At 41.0% G+C, this 21321-nt stretch overlaps 1 protein-coding gene across 1 annotated transcript in view; it reads left to right on the forward strand.

Moving 5' to 3' along the window:
* FHDC1 (FH2 domain containing 1) overlaps nucleotides 1–19457 on the forward strand; it is a 38091-nt gene extending 18634 nt beyond the window's left edge. The window contains exons 5-12 of the mRNA XM_074904036.1: nucleotides 3395–3480; nucleotides 3566–3666; nucleotides 6329–6399; nucleotides 6502–6609; nucleotides 7496–7566; nucleotides 9891–10008; nucleotides 12246–12410; nucleotides 15398–19457. Coding sequence (XP_074760137.1) covers nucleotides 3395–3480; nucleotides 3566–3666; nucleotides 6329–6399; nucleotides 6502–6609; nucleotides 7496–7566; nucleotides 9891–10008; nucleotides 12246–12410; nucleotides 15398–17443 — 2766 coding nt within the window. The 3' untranslated portion in view covers nucleotides 17444–19457. The remainder of the gene's footprint in view (nucleotides 1–3394; nucleotides 3481–3565; nucleotides 3667–6328; nucleotides 6400–6501; nucleotides 6610–7495; nucleotides 7567–9890; nucleotides 10009–12245; nucleotides 12411–15397) is intronic.
* Nucleotides 19458–21321: the final 1864 nt, after the last annotated feature.

Below are 21321 nucleotides of genomic sequence, written 5' to 3' on the forward strand. Positions count from 1 at the left end.
TAGAGGAGGAGAATCCTCTCCCTCTTCCTGCTGGCCACACTTCTCTTGATGCAGCCCAGGATGTGGTTGGCTTTCTGGGCTGTGAGCGCACATTGACAGGTCACATTGAGCTTCTTGCCAACCAGATCTACTCTGTCTAAATCTGTCTGTTAACATGATTAATAGTGAACATTGTTGTCAATTCCCATGGTTTCTTTGCAGTTCCTGGCTGCATTTGGTATTTGAATTTGAGCCCCACTTCTAGGAGCCATCAGAGAATCTCAGTTCTTTTGGGGAAGACTTGGACAACATGGCTGCAGAGAGAAGAGGCAAATCCCACGGGCTTTTGAGTAGCCTCCCTTGGATTGTGTAGGGGCAGCCATCCAAAATGTGCTTCAGTAATTTTTAGCTTTGGGGTTCAGAAGCTGTTCTTTTGGTTTATAGGTAGTGTCAATTCAGTCAGATAACTTGGGGTTTTTCTGCTTCATGGTAAGATAACTGGTCTTTTACAATTATGAATTTGTAATAAAGAGGGAATACAAAATAAATTGTTGTCCTAACTTTACCTTAGCTATTCCCCAGACTATTTACTGTTTTAAGGTCAAGTTAACAGAGGGTTTCATCTCCTGTGTCAAAAACTTAGACACGTATGGAGAAACAGGCTATGCTGTACTGAATTCCAGGATGAAAAGGACCTTATAACTCTTTTGTGTTTCTGTTTTGCTTGTCGTGGAATGGGTCACTATCCTCCACCTTGCTTGGGTTTTGGACTTGTCAGCTGAGCTTCTTTGCTGCTTCTTATAAAGGTAGTTTTGGACATCTAAGGCAAAACCAATGGGGGTTAAGATGGCTGCTGTGGGATGGAGAAAGTGTAACCAGGTGGTGAGCACATCTCTGCTTTAAGGCTGATTACACAGACTGTCTTTTGGGTTGATTACTGCCCAAAGCTTTTTTCATTTTGACATTCACACCCCATCCTACCCATCAGAAGGCAGCCTCATCAATGTCTTCTGTTGTGCATGTATAGGAAAGTTCCTCCTCTGCATGAATTCTACGATTTAGTACTCCCTTGTACCACTCTAGGCATTTTTTCCTAATATAATAGAAGAAAGAGGATTTCATCCAGTGTCTGTAAAATTAACATTCCACATAGGCAACATTGATTGCTACTTACTGTCAAAAGTATATTTAAATATAGTACAGGCAGCATGAGTAAGTTAATATTCCTGTGAGTATCTCAGGCTCTCCTGTGTATCCTGAGCTCTCAAATGCACTTTTTGTGCATTTAAATCTTAAAATTTCATCTTCCTTTAATCACCTGTGGTTTATATGATCTTGATTTTGCTGATATGGGGTGGGGTTTTTGGTGGGCTGATTTTCATTTTTTCTACCCCTTCCTCCACCCCAGATCTGAACGCCCATATCCTTTTCAGGCAAACTTTGATATTTGCAACATACTAAAATGAGGTTAGAGAATTTGCAATTTTTGTTGTTTAGGTTACAGACTACTATTTTTTGGAAGCTAGGTTAAAGAATACCTGCAAAGACTGAGATAGTATATGTGTCCCACTCCCCAGTTCATGATGTAGGAAAAAGTATTTATTTTGGTTTTGTTTCTTGCCATTTAACACCTTAGAAACATCAGGAATGTCAAGTCTGGTCTTTCCAGTTTTTTGTTGGCAGACTTCGTGAATGACTCTGTAAATTAGGAGTTTCTCAGGCCTCAGAAAAATGGGTATGCTGTTTATCTTCAGAAGGAGCTTTTGTCTGTCTTGAGTTAAAGGGAGGGGACAGGTGGTGTTAGGAAATGGAGTTGGATAGCCTGAATAAAAATTGCTCTTTGATTGGAATTCACTTTCTTGGTCATTTTTGTTGGTCTTCTTTTGTTGTTTGCGGGTTTTTTATAATTTGAAAATGGAGGGTTTTTTCTATTCTGGGTTTAATTTGTAAATTTTGTTTTTTCTTTCTTAATGTGCTCTCAACATTTCTACTTTTTTACGATGTGGAAAAAGAATAGGAATGAAGCAGAACAAAGCTGTTAAAAGAATCCTTTTCTTCTACTAGTCCAGAATTTATTTTAAATCCCTGATTTAGCATAGCATATGTTGTCTTCCACTGCAAATCAGTTACTTCTTTACTGTGAAAGCAGCAAAATAACTTCAGTGTTTAATTTGGTGCATGATGCTTTAAAAAACCTGTGGCTATCTTGCTAAATCGTGGCAACCTGGTAAATGTTGATGGCCTGATGTAGTGTGTCTCTCTCCAGGGTAGCTTAATATGCTTTCTAAAACTGAAGATAGTCTGTGTAAATGTGGTTGTGAATGGGCTTTAAGTGTAATGTTATAAGAAGGAAGGATGATGGGCTGGTGTGTAAATCAGTGAAAACATACAACCTATACTGGGTGTGAACTTGTTGGTTGAATGAAGAAATAGTGTAATTGAGAGTGAAATCTGCTTTTGGACACAGTTGCTGTGTTGGAAGATGTAGAAGAAATTCCAGTTACACTTAAACATATGTGCATGTATTTTCCAGTTCTTCTATTATAAACAAATAGTAAGTATGTGGGCAGATCAGTGGCTTCCAGATCATGCAAATGTATGGATTTTTGTGGAACTGGGAAGGAAGATCGGCAAAATTAATGCAGTGATATTTCTTTTGCATGTAAATGATGCTCTCAGAATACTGACAACAAATAACTTAAAATGCAAGATTGCATTTATCTTTAAAATATTTTGTGTGAATGAAAAAAAAAACGAACTCAAGAGCATGAAGTTTACCCCTTAAGAGAGTTTTAGAGGAAATGCTTAAAGAAAGTATCTGAAAAAAAACCCCATAACTTAAACCTCAGCTGCCATTGTGCCAAAGAGATCTAGGCAGTCCTATGCTGGAAATGCTGAGCACAGTCAAGTTTAAGCTATACGCAAGTGTATAACCCAGTTATTGCAGAGCTGAGGATAATTTTTCAGAACATCACTTAAAGCAGCTATTTCCTGGGCGAACAGCTAGAGCACAGCAAATGGACCAGTTGGAAAGAAAAGAACCAGTTCTCCTGGGGAAGCTGAAACAGCAGTGTCCTAAACATAGCGATGAGAGCAGTGATTGATCAGAGATCAGAATGATGAATTGGAAATCAGAAATCAGAATCACCAGTCAGAATGATGGCATCGTATTTTTTCCACTGGACAACGTAGCTAGGTTTCTGGGAGAAGAGTGATGTTACTGGTTTTATTTTTTTGTGACTGGGGTGTGCACAAATTACAGGAGCTTGGACAGTGAAGCCATTCAGTCAGTCACTGAGTGGACTCTCTAATGCCTCCTGCTAAATTAACTGCTTTTCAAGGTGTTTCCTTCCAAAGTCAAGTTAGTCTTGATCTTTGATAAAGTTCTTTGCTAGTGTTTTTTTCTCTTTTCTAGGTAAAGAAATTAAAAGCCTTTGATGGAGATGTATCAAAACTGTCTCAAGCTGATTCCTTCATGTATTTACTAATCCAGGTGCCAAAGTAAGGAGATTGTAGGTTTATTCTGTTACCGATAAATGTTCTCTTTTGGCTGTCAGTTCTAAACCTGTTTGTTTGTGTGCCCCAGTTATGCTCTTAGGATTGAAGCCATGGTGTTAGAGAGGGAGTTCTCACCCTCCTGTGCTTCTCTACAGGATGACATGAAAATTATAAGACGGGCAACAAAAGGTAATTAAGCATGTTGGGACATGCATAATACTCTTGTTTTTGTTAGCATGCTAATTACTCTGCATTATGAAGACTAGAGCTTGAATTTCAGGTACTTTAGCTATTAAAAGAAAGCTAACTCTCCTCTGACAAATGCCATCAGGGTGTGCCTGGCAAATCTTTGCTTCCAGAATCAAAAATCTGGAGACTTTGGACACACGAGCAATGAGTTCATGACCAATGCCTACAAGCAGTGTATCAAAACTGACAGAAGCAAAGGTGCCCATGGCCAAATTGGGATAAATCATCTTTTGGGTACCATTTGCTCATTCATGCATCTCAAACTCTCTGATTGAATGCATTTGTTACACCTCTCTGCTCACTCTTTCAGAGATCCATGGAGAAAATCACTGTACAGTTTCCAAATTCCTCTACATGCTGTTGCCTTTTGAGGTGGCAATATTGATGGGCTAAAATCTTTATTGTAGAGGCTTAATGGTATTGCTATTCCTTTTCTTTTCTGTTTTTGTTCTGTTTCTCTACATTTCTCTTTTGTTCTCTACATTTCACAAGTTTTGAAATACCACATCTGGTTATTTGTAAGGTAATCTGGTGTCTTCTACTCTGCAGGAAAATATTCCATTTCCTGGTTTCAGTTAAACATTAATGATGACTTTTTCAAATTACTTGAGTGCCTATTTGTCCTGTTCCTCAATATGAAACTCCTATTTCATGGTGGCAATTTTTTCTGACAGGCTACTAGAGCACTGGTTAGACAGCTTAGTGGTATAAAAAGGCACAGTAGTAAAAATATTCAGCCGTGAGCACCAATGCTTAGGATAGTCATTTTTTTGTGAAAGGAAAGGGAGAAAAGCCTGGTGTGTTTTTCCCACCAGTGGGGATTAAACTAGTCCTCCTTGACTCAGAAAAATGTACCTTTTCTTAGGCTGAGGTTTGTTTGGCCTTTTATTGGGATGTCTCTCAAATCACTGTTCTTTGTGTTTTGAGCAACAGACATATGTGAGGGAATATGTTATGTATAAAAGCAGCCATGCCCTATTGTCCTTCATGTCCTTCACGCAGGACATCTGTGAACTGATGCATTCATTCCTTCCAGAGGAGACGCTTTGGTCTCCAGCTCCTGCACCAGGCCAGTCATGCAAATCAGACTGACTGAGCTTCCCTGTTTTCAGTCCACTTGGGTCATGTGCTCTTCTCCATTTGGTCTTTTCACTTCAGGGTTTGTGGATAGCCTGAAGTTGTTTAGGAGTTATGTCTACTTTTCTATTCCTATCTCCTATGTGTCTTTCCTTGTAATTAAGCTGAGAGAACTCTTTACTTAAGCTGATAATCACTAAGGGTTAGGATGGTCTAAATAGCCTGATGGATTCTTGTCTGGCCTGCAAGTGGATGTATCTTATAGTGATGCTGAGCAGGCTCCTACTATGCAAAAGCTTTAGAAGTTGTCTTATGAAATTTGGTATTCTCTTTTGTATTCTCTCCTCTTTCTTCCTCCTTGCTTCCTCACCTATAGCTTGTTAGATCAAAGGTTATTTAAATTAGTTCTATTTTTTCAGGCTTTTAATACTGAAATCCAAAGATACAAGGGCTGCCTGCTTCCAAAATGATGGATTAGTATGTTAAGCAGTTAAATGCAGGGGAAATTACAGAATGTGAACTTTGAAGCAAAATAGTTTTCGAAAGTATTTACGCTGCAGTCAAAAGTATTCCACCTTTTATGACGTTCATCAGTGTAAAATACAGTACCTTACATTAAAATCAGCTCACATTATTTTTCTTGCCGTATGGTACTTGCAAATTTGGAGTTAATTAGTTTGCTGTGCCACTTGTGTAAAGCCCATTTATTAACTCTTTATAGTTCTGAATTTCTGTATCTTTTTCCTGAGGCAACCCCTCTGGTAACTTTTAAGCACAGACAAAAAGTATTGTTTTGTGTTCATATGTGGCTGAGTGTATGAATTCAAATAGAGCACTAATGTGCATTTTGCAAAAGATGGAAATATGTACAAAACAAGCTTCTGTGATGGAAGAGCTTTAAAAAGCAGTTTTATTCCATTTGACTCTTTGCATCACGCTGAATATAACTTTGTGCTAAATCATCTTTGATGTGGCTGAAGTAAAATAAATGCTGCTCTGAGCTGGTGATCATACAGAAATAAAGTCATGATTCATAGTGAGAGTGGGATAAGCAAGGAAAATTTAAACATTGCCTGTTATCTTTTCAGGCCTGATGGCTAAGGCTCCCAAAAAAAGAATAATTGTTCAAAAGCCCAATCCCAGCAGATGGTAAATGGAACCTGCAGGGTGCAGAACATTTGCCTCATGCTGGAATTAGTAGGTGGTGAGGATACTTAACCACTTGCATGAGACACTGCACATTGCAGGATTAGGCAGGATTTGTTAGCTGCTGGGGGTTGCCTTGGAAGTACTGTGCTTGTTAAACTAAGGTCTGAACATCCACTTGAGGTCTGTCAACAGTGCTTGTGAATTTGAGTTATATAGCACCATATTTTTTTGCCACTACCTTTTCAGTTTGTTGTAGTTACCTGTTAAAATACACATTTTCACCTTTAAAAGCTTGAGATGAAGAGGAGTTTTGTAACTGACTGTGTGTTTTTCTAAACAAACAATTGTTAAACTGCAATTTTCTTGTTCCTTACAGAGTTAATGACTTGTGAGGAGCTGCATTCCATATTGCACTTGGTCCTTCAGGCTGGGAATATTATGAATGCAGTAAGTGACATCTGAAATGGAGATGGCTGATTGACCAAAATTCCTTGTTAGTATTGCAGTCCATTGATGTCATGCCTCAGCTGTTTGCTTATTTCTTTTTAGGGAGGTTACGCTGGCAATGCTGTTGGATTTAAACTGTCGTCACTGCTCAAGCTGGCGGACACAAAAGCCAACAAACCTGGGATGAGTCTGCTTCATTTTGTTGCTCTGGTATAGAAAAACTTTTTTGTCGGTATAAGCAACTGCTACAAATGTAGGGCCATAGATGATAGACAGTAGAAGGGGCCATGTACCTCAGAAAAAGCAGCTTTTTTACAGCTTTGATCCTAATCTTCATCTTTATTCTCCTGCCAAAAAATTCACCAATTTACCTATGTCTGGTCATCCTATCCAGAAACCCATGGAACACTTAAGGGGTTTTTATCTCATATAAAAGCTTGTCTTCATCTAGCTTCATCACTAGCTTTTCTCTTATCATCCTGAATTCTTACACTGTGGAAGTGGCTTATTTTGATAAATATTCTTTCAATCTTCCTGTTGAATCTTTTGAGTAGCGTTTTTGGTAGAGACTTTTTTTCTCCCTCGGTGACTGACATGTGTTTTTAAGGCTGCTGCAGATTATTTTTCAAGTTCTTTTTCAGACTTCGTTTCAGAGTTCCTGATTTTAGAAAGGAATTTAAATGCTTCTATATGTGACTTCAGTAATCTGTGTACAAACTTAACAGATTTCCAGTCAGCTAACAATAGGGTATTAATTGATGTTTGTGCAGGAAACATCATATCTGCTTGAACAATGGGCATCAGTAAATTGTTCTTTCCCTAACATTCCCTATTAATATGCACGGCAGAAGCAGCTATTATTGTATGCTGCAAAATGGAAGCTGTTGTTTAAAGTTTCCAGTTCTGATCCCTGGCTTTTGTTAAGGGCTGTCTGCCACTCAATTGTGTTAGGATTGAATGGGAAGAAAAACAGTGCAGGAGAGAAACCTTTAAGTGACCTCCCAGAGGCTTTAGAACTGCTGGTCTTAGGGACTTTGGCATGGTGGTGGAATGTTAATGGATTGTGTGTGTTTTGGTTTTGTTCTGTTTGTTTCAGGAAGCCCAAAAGAAAGATGCTGCTCTTCTCAACTTTTCAGAAAAAATTAAGGATGTTCATGATGCCGCAAGGTAAGCCGAAAGAAAACTGAGAACTTACGGTTGGACTGTGACTTGGAATTCTCTTATTTGTGAAGCAATGAGGCTTATTCAGAGAAGTCTTGGCACAAAACCTGAGATCTTTACAAATGTTTACTATAGCTTTGAGGGCTTCATTTCCATTTGCTAGCAGAAGTATGCCTGCAATGTGCCTTCAGGTATGAGGTTTTTCACAACATGATCTCCACACGTTTTTGGTAGTTTTGTCTCTTTAAAATACTTATGTATATATGTTACTTTTAAGGGATTGAACTAAAAGCATGTTGCTGTTTTTCCTTAAATCAGTTTTCATCTGTCTCTGAGCACACTACAGTACTTTTTCAAATCCAGGTACAGGTACAGGCCCTGGCTTCTGTTAGATGCTTTTTGATATTTCGTTTGCTTCTCCGTTTCTGTCTTGGATGTCTTTGGGGCTCTATATTGTTTTAATCTTAAAGTCTCCAGCTGCGTATTTTTAAACTGAACCTGATTCATACCTCGGTAACTGTACTTGCTTTTTTTGAGACAGTGTGATCTAAAACCCCAAACTGGAAGATAGCAGTGCTGGAGCTCTATTCCCAGTTTTGCTACTTCCTTACTCTTGAGCTTTGGGCAATCTATTTACATTCTTTTCCCAGCTGTAAAATGGATCCAATCTCTTAGATCTGATGCAGGCTTAAGTAATGTCTGCAAAGGCCTTAAATCTTCTGAGAAAAGGAGTGGCCATGGAGTTAATCAGAAAATTTTTGAGGGACCACCTGTGTGGCTCTCTGCCATTCAACCCACACACCTTTTTGGCAGTCTGCCATGTGTCCTGCTGGGGAATGTAGCTTCCCTCGGCATCCAAGCCCCCTGGCAAACAGCAGGGGAACAGGCAGAATCCCAAATCTGGTAATATTTTTTCTAACCACTTGATTCCTTGATCACATTTGTTAATGCTGAAAATCTTCTGTAGTAACTCATGCTGAAATCTATTCAGGGAATGCACTCCGTACAGGAAAATGAAACAAAACGAAATACATGTCTCACCATTGGTCATGAAGAAGATCTTTATTAGAGACAACTGTCATGCACAAGTTGCTCATAAATCCTCCCAATTAGAGCATGTTAAAACAACTACCATTAAGTTCTTTATTTTTTATTGTTTTGCCTTCTTTGCTTGTAGGTGATCCTCTTCCTCCTTCACAAGCAGAAAAATATAGCCTGTACCTTCTACTGCATTTCTTATTTGCAAAAACACCCATAAGGGAACTAACCTTTGCAGATGAAGTAAGCAGAGAAAAACCAGCACACGTATTCATTTATGTGTGCACTGACAAACTTAGGGATGCTGTCACGATCTGCTGTCTTGTGCACTTCAATTGGTCTGTCACAAATTCTTCAGCTTTACTGTTTTAAAAACATGCTGCTGATAAAATGACCTTAGTTAGGAGCATGTGTACAGTTGTTAATTTTTATCGGTTTGGAAACTGTAGTGCTTCAATTCCTAGGCAAAGTTCAGTTCTCTTGTGAAGGAAGTGCCATAGACTTAGAAGCATTTACCCTCAAAGTGACCGAGAGATTTAGGTGGGAGCTCCTGTTGTATGGAACGTGGCTCTTGCAGGATAAATCTTAGATGACATCAGATCAGAGCTCTTTGCTGTGGTCTTTGATTTCTTAGTTACCTCTCTGCAGGAGCAGCTCTGCTGCTGGTATGTGCTAGAAGTATGAAATGTAGTAACTGCTGGGTTGAGACTGTAGGCTGCATTGCAGTGACTGCTTAGAAGAATGTCACATGCAATTTCATGATGCCAAATACTACTGCCAAGATGGGTAGTCCTGGCTGACAATCCCTTGTGACCTGCTTTTTGTTCCAGCTCCTGCACCTGAACAGTCACGTAATCAGCTGGACTGAGCAAATGATCCATCTGAAAGCAAATTGGTTTTTTGCTTTTCCTAGGTTAATTTTCAGTACACATATATGGCTGGCCATCTAGAAAATGAGTGCTTAGCACATGCACCAGGGAGAGAAAAGGAACAGCTGGTCAGAGGCAGGGCGGCATTACCCTTTCTCGTGGTAAGGTTGGGTAGGACTGGCTGGAGTTAGTCATGAAACCACACCCCACGGGAATCTTTTCAGATTGCTAATAAGGATAAATGTGCTTATCTCTCTCCTCATGTTCAGTGTCTACTCTGGAAAGATTTCCTGAACAGGCCTGTCTTGTTTGATAGCCAGGTTGCGCCTCATGTTTAACATCCATTTTTGAAGCATATTATGGCTAACCTGCGGGCAACTCCTTCCCCCCTCAGTAAACATTCTCTGTATATGCTATTTGTAGGTTATCCATTGATAATGTAGAAGCAGAGCTCCACTCACTGTCTTTCAAGGCAAGATCTGTTAAAGACAGCATTCAGCGAGACCCAAAACTCTTTCACCAGATGGAAAGCTTTCTCCAGGTTTGTAGGATATCTGTTAATGTGTTACCATCACCTGAATACAGGAGCATTCCTCAGCTAAATGTAATTTGTGTGGACATGTTAATAAACAGAAGTATTGTTTTAATATGTCTACCCTATCAGTTATACAAAGGTGTTCCAACTACTCGCTGTTTGTCAAGTCAGAGTGTTGGAAGGACTGTGTTTTTACAGGGAGGGATGCTGAGTGTACATTGCCCAAGGCTTGTTAGGCAAGTGTGTTTAATGGCTGTGAAATGACTGATGAAGATTAAAATATAAGACAGTTTGGATTGGTCACTGGTTTTGTACTTTGCAGCTGCCCAAAGTGTAGTATCTGCATGTTATGTTATACTGGAGCATGTCAGTTTTAGCTGAGGCTGTACTATGCATATGAATCCTGCTTGTTGAGTGGCTGAAGAGTTACTGTTAGAAGCTGAAAGGTTAAGGGACTGTTTTCTCTACCAATTTACCCTTAGCACAGAGTGTATTATTCTAAGTCATGCCATTACTTCTGGGTGGGTTCTGGTTTTTTACTACTGCAGTGACTTTATAGACACGAATGTTTATAGCACTTAACTTTGAAGCAGAGTTCTTGGTATTTTCTGAGTATGTGGTGATGCCTGGAGAAATACATACTATACTTCAATTAAATTATTTTTCTGTTTTACACTGAGATAATTATTAAAAGTAAGAAAGCAGGTGTTGATCTGGAATTTAACCCACCCTGATTTTCAACTTGCAAATGTAGTTAATAGTCCCTGCAGTTTTTCTGATGAGAAGTTGATGAAGAAAGGGGTGGGTTAAGATTGAAATACCTGTCCTCATTCACTCTGCATTTGTTGGCTTTTATCCATTGCACCCAGACTCTTTAATGTTATGTTCTAACATGTTTGGGAATTTTTTTTTTTAAATTTAATAGCTGGTTTTATGTAACACTACAACCTTCTTTAGGCCACATTCCAAAAGAAATGTTGGGGGAAAAAATCGTTTTACAAATGCATACCTTACATAAACACTTCCGGTTTTTGTTTCTAAATTACAGGTGATAACCGAGCTGATTTAAAAGTCATCTTTCATTATCTCATCCTCATGAATAAATTACTAAAATATGTGGGAGGAACTGCTTTTCTATGTATGCTTTTATCAATTGTCCAGTTTATCTTCAATCCAGCTTTTTATTGGGTGCTTTTTTGGGGGCTAGTTTGGTTGGGGTTTTTTGAGATTTAAGAAATAAGATTTGTTCCTACCCTACCGGCATAATTTGCCCAGTACCTTTCTGACAGCAGGGTTGGCTTAAGTGGTCACCAGTGCCTTCAGCTGCCTATTCCCACCCTGGTGCTACAGTATCAAAAGTATTTAGGTGACCATGAGTTAGACAGTGTCAGAGAACAGGTTTGTCTGAAAATTAACTTTTCTCCCCAGGTTACTTTGAGCCACATGTGGTCTCAGATCTGGGACTGTGCAAGGATGGGAGCAAGTGGCTGGTGATGCAGATAGGGAAGACAGAGGGGCAACTACTGAAAGTGTTTTAAGCAGCTCTGCTGCTCAAAGTTTAACCACAGCCTTATTCTTTTCCCCCTGAATCTTTTTCCACTAACCTGCTCCAACGCTGTCTGCATAGCTCTATGCTTATGACTCAAGATGCTACTTTAAGGAGATGTTTTCTGGATGTCTTAAACTATGCATATTTTCAACGGTTTCTTTCCTTTCTAGCATGAAAACCCTTTTGTTGTGGTCTAGGGTTAACTCAGGAAGGAGTTGATACTGTGATGTATATCCGTGAATTTACCCACATGGTTGTTTTAGAAGAGTGGAAAGGAGCAATTAATCCATTTCTGCTTAGCTGAAAGCTGCAGAGAAAATGGGAAGATCAGGCATGTGGAACTTTCAAGGAGCTTCCAGGTGGTCTGTCAGTGCCCTAGCACAGTCTTTGATTTTACGCATCTAAAAATTAAACTTCTAAGTTTGTTCAAGGGCTTTTGAACTTTTCCCTGGTTTGTATCCTAGTCACTAGAATTTACATTTTGGATAATCCATTTTTCCTGTCCTTCCTTACTCACTTTGCTGAAATGACATGCTTCCTTTTGTTAGTAAGAGTTCTCCTTCAAAGTGTTAATTTCCTGGGCTCTGTAACAGCTCAGTTGGAACATGAATTTCATAAGTTCCTAATGTATACATGACCTGTTGTGACCTTAAGTTTTCTGTCTGGTTCATGCCATATATGGGTTTTGCTGCAGTTTGCTGTCAGACATCTAAAGGAGCTTGAACACCAGAAACGAGAATTAGAAAAGGAAGGAAACGCTCTCATTGACTTCTTCTGTGAAGACAAAGAAACTATGAAGTTGGATGAATGTTTCCAGATATTTAGGGACTTCTGCATAAGATTCAACAAGGCTGTTAAGGTAAGAGCACTCAATGAGATTCTCACACGTTTGAAATAGATCCTGGCTCACGTGAATTGTTTTTTCTGCCCAAGGGGCATTTTATATCTTGTGGTATTTGATATATTTTCTCGAATGACTGCATGAACTGCCCTCCTGTAGGCTTTCCTTGCCAGAAGCTGGGTGGGAAATGGTCATTCTGCCCAGCCCTGTGTGCAGTGCTGCTGCTCTGCATCTTCTGCTGCAGGTGGACTAGACCATTGAGGTGGTACGTCAGGGCAGTCTGTTGGCCTGCTTGTACATGGACTTCTTCCTTCTTTTTTGGTGAGGAGGCTGGTGATTGCTGAGCTGAGTAGTGAGAGAGATTGCAGACTTCCTGACTGATGCTTTCTGTTCAGGCCTTGGACTGGTGATGTTAGATCACTGGAACGGCCTTGAGATGTGGCATCCTGTACATGGACGTACCAGCCTGAACAGTCTTTACATGACTATGCACACTTTGCCAAGTAAAGTAAGGACTGTGTATACTACTTTGTTCTTTCAAATGCTTTTTGGGGTAAAAACTCAAGAAATGGAACAGGCCTACAGCACCAAGCTACCTTATCTCCAGTGTGAATGATCATTTATGAAGTATCCTGAATTGGTCCCAAATAATTCAAGAAGCATACTAAGATGAAGGAGCAGTATCAGTATTAGTTACAGTTTTGTTTCGGCAGAGGCTGCCTCCTGTTACAAATATTTTTTGTACCTTTATAAATAGCATGATTTAGATGGATCCACATTATTTCTTTATTCTTCTGCCTTACGCAATCTGCATTTGACAGCACTTTGTGTAAGAGCTTTCGTTCAGAAAAGAGAGAACAGTTGTGATTTGTAGCAAGCTGACAGGATGTTCAGCTAATATGCCTGTTGTACCATTAGCTTACCTAACCTTTGCCACCCAAGACAGCATGTAGTTACGCATGCGTGTGAGCATTATTTAAATGTATAAAACCAAGTGGTGGTAACTATGGCAGACATTTTAGTGAGAGGTGACTTCATGTATATATGTTAAATTATTTGGGACTGGGGATTTAATTCATAGTCACATATTACAAGTGGTTGTTGGGTAGCTATTACTTCAGGGTCCAATGGGGATCTTCCTTCCTCTCTCTATAGTAAGTAGTTGCACTCTAAAAATGACAAATTAGTCTCTTATTTGCAAATGCTGAGAAGGTTTGTTTACTATGTATTTTGTGGGGATTAACGTCTGTCCCTACAAAATTAATAGAGCAATTCAGAATAAAGATTGCGTTTCTGACAAATGAATGTGATGTGTGGACAGCACAGCCAGCAGTCTAAAAAGCGGGCTCATACTACAATGGCCATGCGCACATATTTCAAATGTTTAAACATTTTTTGCAATTCTTTAACATGTCTGTGTGTGCTTAAAATAGGTTTTTCGTTCGAATAAAATCTCCTGAAACATGTTTTGGGTGAGGTTAAAAAGTTCCATGTCTAATATGAACTAAAGTAATAATATCTACAACTATTTTTAACCATTTCTCTTTACAATGGGATATTTAAAGTTGAGCTTTAGCATTTGACAAGAATTCATTCTGTAATTCCATACCTGTGAAAGAAAGCTGCCTGCCACAGACATTTTTTCTGAAATGCAAGTTTTTTTCTTTTTCCTTTCTTAACTGTTCAGGTTTCTTAGGTCTCTAATGCCCAGTGTAGACTCAGATCCACTTTAAGAGGTCTAGATTAACCCATTCATCAAAAAGCTTTAGCATTAGGCTTTTGTTGACTGAAAGCTTTCAGGCAACTTTTTCTACTTGTACAGTTCTTCTGTTGTCACAACAATGGGAAGATCAAACTAAACAGTGCTTCAGACAGATATAGGTGTGTTTTTTTTAAACAGTGTGTCATTGCTCAGAACAGATTTAACAACATACTGGGAAATTATGTAATTTTTAAATCCTCTGTCAAGACTAGCCTCCCCCTTCTTTCTTTTGCTGCAGCTGTACTGGCTTTAGAAAACCAGATTCTCCGTTTTGGAGAATAACCTGGAAAGTTCAACTGAAGGTTCAGCTAGATTAAATCTGAAGCCTAGAGGTGACAGTTAAAAGGTTGATATTCACTGCTAATCCGCTGCTAGTGATTTTAGTACAAAGGTGTTACTGTGTTGTCTTTCAAACACAAACTACCTGTTTCTATGGCTTCCTGAACCAAAACCTCTCAGCCTGGCTGCCAAAATCTCCAGCCTGCCCTGGGCAACTTCTGTGCAGTAGTTGCCAGTTTTTGAAGCCAACAGTGAATACGAGATCCAAAACCGGAATGAAACATTGATTAATGGTCCTTGAGTGGTGTCAGTTGATGTCTAAGTAATGATCGTGAGGCATTGTGTAAGCTTTTCTATTTGCCTTTATATGCCATTAAGTAATGTCTTTTCACAAAATTTCCAATCAGTAATGTTCAAGTGAGAGGTAAGCAGCGCCCCATAGAAACTGCACTTGCTGAGGAACAGTTGCAGTTGTAATAAGGGAGGATGGGAGGAACACATTGGCTGTGTGCTCATCAGACAAGTTTGTCTTAAAATATGAGTGTAATGATCAGGTAGAGGTTTACTCACCTGATAGAACTGCCAACATTAAATTTAGTGGGGACTTTAAGCTCTCCATCTTAGAGCAAGAACTCTTTGTCTGGACTTGACATCTACTTGAGTTTGATACGTCACATTCTTGGTCTCTGCAAGGACTTGTACAGTTTTTTTCTTATGCTGACCAGACTGATGTGTCGCCAGCATTAGTTATGTGGAGAACTGTTCTCCATATGGGTTAATGGTTGCAGGCTGTGGTTGCCATGGTGATTTTGTGTGTGTGTGTGTATTGGGGATTGGGGGAGGGTGATAGCAGTAGGAGCTAACTTCGATGGGAAGAAATAAAGGGAAAGATAAAGGATTGTGACTTGTTCTCATGCATAGGACAATGTCCTCTGAGACATGTATTTATGCTATTACTTGTCAGGAGAACAGGGAACGAGAGATCCAGGAACTTCATAGTCTGCAAAGGCAAAAGGAGCTGGAGGAAAAGCGTCGATCCTGGGCAGCTGGAGAGCTTGGGAGCTTCGGGCGGAGCAGCAGTGAAAATGATGTGGAGATGTTGGCCAAAAAAGGACTTGAAGAATTTCTTCCCTTCTTGCAGCAGAGGCCTCAAAGCCCTTCATACAGAAACCCCAATTCTAGACGCTCTCGACTGTCTTTGGGGATTACTGCAGACAGGGAGTTGCAGAGTTTCCTGGAAATCTCAAAAGACGAGGATCCAAACAAGTTTAACAGCCTTCCCCGTGCAAACACCCGACAAGCAAGACCAAACGTAGCCTGGACTGAATCCAAAGACACGAGAGATCTCAACTTAAATACCTTGCACTTAGACCAACAGTCTGAAACCAAAGTGAAAAGCGGTGCCCTACTTCAGGTGCCTTCAGCTCAGCCTAGTCACCTCAGTGGCTCAACCAGTCCTGGTGCCCGTTACTCACAGAGAAGCACCGACTACAACATGCACACTTCCAATGTGTCCTGTGAGGAGTCCACAGATATAAACGCTCTGGCCCTTGCAATTGAGGAGCGTGAACTTGTTAAAGGATTACGTAAGTTTGATATTCAAGGAGCAAAGCCTGCAGAGGATACACCTTTAATATATTTAGAAGATGCTGGTGGAACAGACTTGGAGACTTTAGATGACCTAAGCTTTCATTCCCTCAGCACTGCCGATGACGACCTGCCTCCAGCTTGCAGAAGTTCCAGAGAGGCCCATGACCATAAAGCCAAGGCAGTGGGTTGCAAGAGTGAAGCTTCAGAGCCCAGCAGCAGCAGTCCCATGTCTCTGGATACGAGTGTTTCAGGAAGTAGGGAAGATGGGCCAATGTTCTACGTGTCAGATACAACGACTGATTGTTCTTTGACATTGGACTCTGAAGAGGGAAATGATTTTAAATCAGCAGGCAATGAAATAAGAAGTGAGGCTGGCCAAACACATTCTTCTGGGAACGATGCTCAGCACAGGGCTAGAACTTTCTTCTCAAACCTGAATTCTGCTTCTGCCAAGGATCTGTCACTTCACACTTCCACAAATGATAAGGATGATGCCAATAGCAAGCACACCCTTCCTAAAGAAAAGCCCATAAAAACTAAAGACCCAGCAGCACCAAAGAGAAATTCTCTAAAAGATAGATCTCCAAGCTCCTCAAAATCCAGTGGCACTCGCCCTAGCCACACAGCTCCTTCCAGACCTGTAAGAACTTTGAATGCCTCTGAGAATGAAAGTATGAGGAAAGTGGTGCCTATTTCTCGGTCAAACAGAGCACCGAGCAGCATGAAAAAGCCAGAAGTCAAGCCAGTACTTCGTGAAACTAGTACAGTGGAAAGTCGTCTGTCTCGTCGCAGCTCTGTCCGAGGCACAACAGACACACTGCCAAGAAGTCCTTACAGGCATAGCATGTCAGTAGAAGAGCCAAAGTTACAAAGGGGCACTGTCACCTCGAGCAGTGCTCACTTTGAGAGGGACAGAGTCCCTCTCAAGAAGCCAAGCTCTAAACCTGTTAGGAGTAATGTCAAATCAAAGACAGATGAAATGAAGATGTGTCGCTCCAGTGTGAAACCCCAGACCCCTACAGATGACACCAAGGTTACCACGGTCAGTGTTCCCAAACCACCATCTGCTGTCCCAAACTTTGCAAGGAATACAGTGGCTTCTTCTTCAAAGCGTGCAAAAGTGGATCTATCCAGCTCATCCAAACCTCCGACCATCACAAGGTCTGTGTCCCAGAGGCTGCCTAAAGCCAAGTCATCAGCGGCCTCTGATGATCCGAGTCCAAAGGAGAACAGCATGGGTACCTTAAAGAGAGCAAGTAGTGCCAGAGTGGTTGGAAGAACCATCCTGCAGGGAGAAGCTGTCAACACTAAAGTGGAGCCTGCACCAAAGGAGCAGGGAACAGTGGAAAAGGCCTCTCTTAAACTGAAAGATGCAAACCGGACCACAATTGGTAAAATACTGAAGCCATTACTGAAATGAGGGAGAGGGTGTTTTGAATCTTGGAATGTGAACACTTGTTCAAGCACTGGATGCCTGTGTCATGAAATTCCTTAAAACAGTAACATTGCTGATAAGCAACATCGTGTGCTCATTAAAGTACAGCACACCGTTGGAAAAAGGCAAGTGGTTGGGTTCTGGTCTAAATCCTTTTTTTATGAATTTGAATGTATTTGAAGCTACTGTGATGGAATGCGAGCATAACAGCAAATTTTTGCATATTTGTGATACAGAAGGGTCACCAAAAGCTAACAAGTTTTAAGAAGTGAAACTACAAGATGCAATGCTTTGTGACAGAAAACATGGATAAAGGCCAGTTTTTGTGTACATAAGATTCTTCCTAAGACTCAAGTCTTTGTGCTGGTTCGTTCCTTATTTGATGTCAAAGTGAATCCTGTGGAACAGTACTGAAAATGAACTTGGGTGATTGTGCTTTCCGTTGCTTTCAATTCCCTGGATTCCGGAACTCTTTTTGCCTGTTGCGAAGTCCGTTGCTGGCAATTGGACAGACTGGGAACTGCTGGCCAAAAAATAGTAAAATGAGACATTTGCTGTTTGTGGCTGTCTTTAACCTCACTGAAGAATTTATAGCATGTTTTATGAATGTGTATGTGTGTCTGGAGAAGGTTTTCTGCGGGCAGGAGGCTTCTTCTCCAAAAATGTGGCAGCATTGTCTTGCATGCACAAGTAGGTACGGCTGGTGCTGCATCGAGTAGCACGGCTGGAGGCTGTGCCTGTTGGAAGGGCCATCAGTAACCATTGGGATGACGACGACTACTGACTCGTTTCGGTCACAAGCAAACTTGCCAGCTTTTGGTCATACAGAAGTGCCATATATTTATGATACGTATCAAGGATGTTTGCAGCACAACTCTTGAAGGCTGCGATGGAGTGCTGAGCACTTTCTTACCATTCCATGTTTCCACTGGTGTATCTACTACCAAGTTACTTGAATGTCGCAATGGCTCTGATTGAGCCATTAGTTTCCCTGCCACCACCACCGCCGCCTCCACTCCCTCTCCTTGTCAACATGAATATTTAGCATGAAACACAGAGCTTACGCATGACAATGTTTTTGTAGACTTCCTTGGTTGCTTCAAATGTGGTTTTTAATGTTTAAAGACTCTAAAGGATGAATTAAACTAGTATTTGATAAGCTTTTTACAAAATAAAAACACCTCTTTTTTCCTGCAGATACAAATTTTAACTCCTGTCAGACTAAGGTACAGAGAATGAGGGAAAACTTGTTCAGCATGCTGTGCATCTTCCCAAGAGCAATGTATGTAGGTGGGGAAACTGATCACTGTTCTCCTAAGCATCTTATTTAAAGAGTTGCCTTTTTATTCACTTATGAATGAAGCCTCATTTAAGAATAAAATAAAAAATAAAAGGAAAATCTCTTCGGACAAGTGGCATTGACTTACTAGTGGTAGATCCGTTTGTCTGCTCTATCCCTCAGTGCTGGGAGAGTGTAATTCAATGGGAATGAGCCGTTTAATTGCTCACCTGCTTCTCGTGGGCTAGTATCAGGGACAGCTAGCTTTGTGTTTTGGATTTGGCAAGGGGCCTTTGGCTCTTCCCGCGGACCAGCAAATCTTGATGCAGACATCATACCCAAACACCAAAAAGTATTGCATAGGGCCTCTTGTTTGAGTCTGTGCCACAGGGAGAATTTATATAGCCTGCTTTTCAGCAAGGGCGACTTTTTGCTTGAAACCCAATAAGCTTTTTGGATACTGCCTCCCTTGTGGGTTTGATACAAAAGCATCTCCCTTCTTATTTGTACTTGTGTGTATGTATGCACATCTGCAAGAGCAGATGATTAACTTTTTTTCCTTTTTTTAAAAAAAAAAACAAAAAAAAATTTATTGGTAGCAAGCTTGAAAAATAATTTAAATGTGTTTGGAATATGTAAATAAATTTCTATAAATGTGTAAAAGAAAACTGAATGTATTTAATGGAACATTTATACATTTCGGAGTAACTCGGTAGTTTAATAAAGTTCCCATTTACTGGGTATGAGGTTTGTACTTTCTCCTTCTTGTTGTACTCTTGGCTTTGGTCCTGGAGATCTCGAGCAACTGGAGTCTTGAGGGTGGGGGACTGGGAGAAAGTCCCAAAAGGAAGGACTTTACAGCAGAAATCCTGGTGTTTAAAATGCTAGGTTTGTTTTCATACTAAGACACACAATTTAACTTCAGTTTCTGAACATTTCTGAGGCGGGACTTTCTGCACAGGTTTGGGTATAACATGGACAGCATTAGATGGTGGATGCAGCACTTTGTGTACACTCTGTATGTTGTGGCCAAGATAAATGTTCATGGCACTGACAAGTCTGGATCTGTCGCTGTCTTCATGCCTTTTAGCTTAGCACACTTTATTGAGAAATCCAGGGTTACAACTCTGAGGACTTTGGAAATAAAGAATAGCTTGTTTTGCAGGAGCAAGTGGTGACTTTTACGCTGCAATTCTGAATTTTTCAATTTCGTCCCATTCTCCTATTATTTTTCCTTCTCTATTGCTTACAAAAGAACATCTATTCAGCAGTAAAAAAGTGAAAGCCAACCGGCCTCCTTGTCCTCAGGGAGCACTTCCTCCCCTCTGCTATGGAAATGATTTTTGGACTGGAATTGCTGCTATTTGCAAACTTGTCTAGCCCCTGACTTTTCTTGTTTGGTGAGTGTGTCTCTCCTTGTACGAGCGGCAAGCACCTGCTGTCTGCCAGCGCTGAGTGACGGCTGCTGGTGGAATCTACGTGGGAAAGCCCTTCACCATCAAAAGGTGTGTCTCAAAAGTTTATGTTTTTTTAAACTTCATTTTTATTTCAAAAGGGTTTATAATTACCAATTCATTATTTAAACTACCAGCTGTCAGAGGCAGTGATGCCCTGTAGGTTTAATTTCCTATGTCATGCAATTTTCCCAAACGCTAACAGGCCATGGGGCTAAGCCCGGTTGCAGTTGGTTTTCAGGAACTGAGACCTTTTCTCCAGCTTTGTCCTGCCGAATGGCCGATGCTTCTGGCAGCGGCCAGGGGGGCACCTCTCTCCTTTGGTGGCTGATGAGGTGACAGTGAAGTGGGGGAGCCCAGGGGACTGTGAGGGGATCTGGAGCTGTGGAGCTGGTGGAGATGGAGAGATAGGGGAAAGAGCTGTGGGAGTAAGAGGTGCTGATTCATACTTAGAGGAATTTAATATTCACATCTCATGTGGGAACTGCATACAAATGAGGGGCTCAGTGCATCCCTCATTACAACAGCTCATTAAATTATCAAGACAGACAGAAAGAGTTCCCATCACACCTCCCACAGTGTGCAAGTCTGGACGATGTCATTCAAAATAACCCATCGGTATCTTTCTAATCTTAGGGTATGTCTGCGTGGACGGATGCAGACAGCCACATGTTGGCTCCAACCTGAGCAGACCTGAGCCAGCTCCAGGCTGGAGGCGTACGGCACGTTAGCTCGGCGCTGACCCCGAGCTCAAATACCGTGGCTGTAATTGCATACCCCCAGCTCTGCGCGCCCCGGCGGGGCCACGCTGCCGCAGCAGCCCGGCACAGAGCACCCTGGCCGGCCGCCCCCAGGAAGACCTGCCCTCCAAAAGCTGCCGCTGCTCCACGTGAGAACATCATCCCTGCAAGAGAGGCCAGCAGAACACAGTTCCTTTCAGATTTGGCTGCTCAGTGTTTTCCATTAACTTGATACACGCTGTTTACATCCTACTGCTGCCAGTGCCAGAGATAACTGCCTTGGGAACAGCTCCCTGCAGGTATTGTTAACAGCTGCTGGAAACAAAGGAGTTTGTTTTAGCCACGTCACTATCTAAATAGCCAGAAATACATTACTTTTCTATTACTCGT

The sequence above is a fragment of the Athene noctua genome, chromosome 4, assembly GCF_965140245.1.
Source record: "Athene noctua chromosome 4, bAthNoc1.hap1.1, whole genome shotgun sequence".
Lineage (NCBI taxonomy): Eukaryota > Metazoa > Chordata > Aves > Strigiformes > Strigidae > Athene > Athene noctua.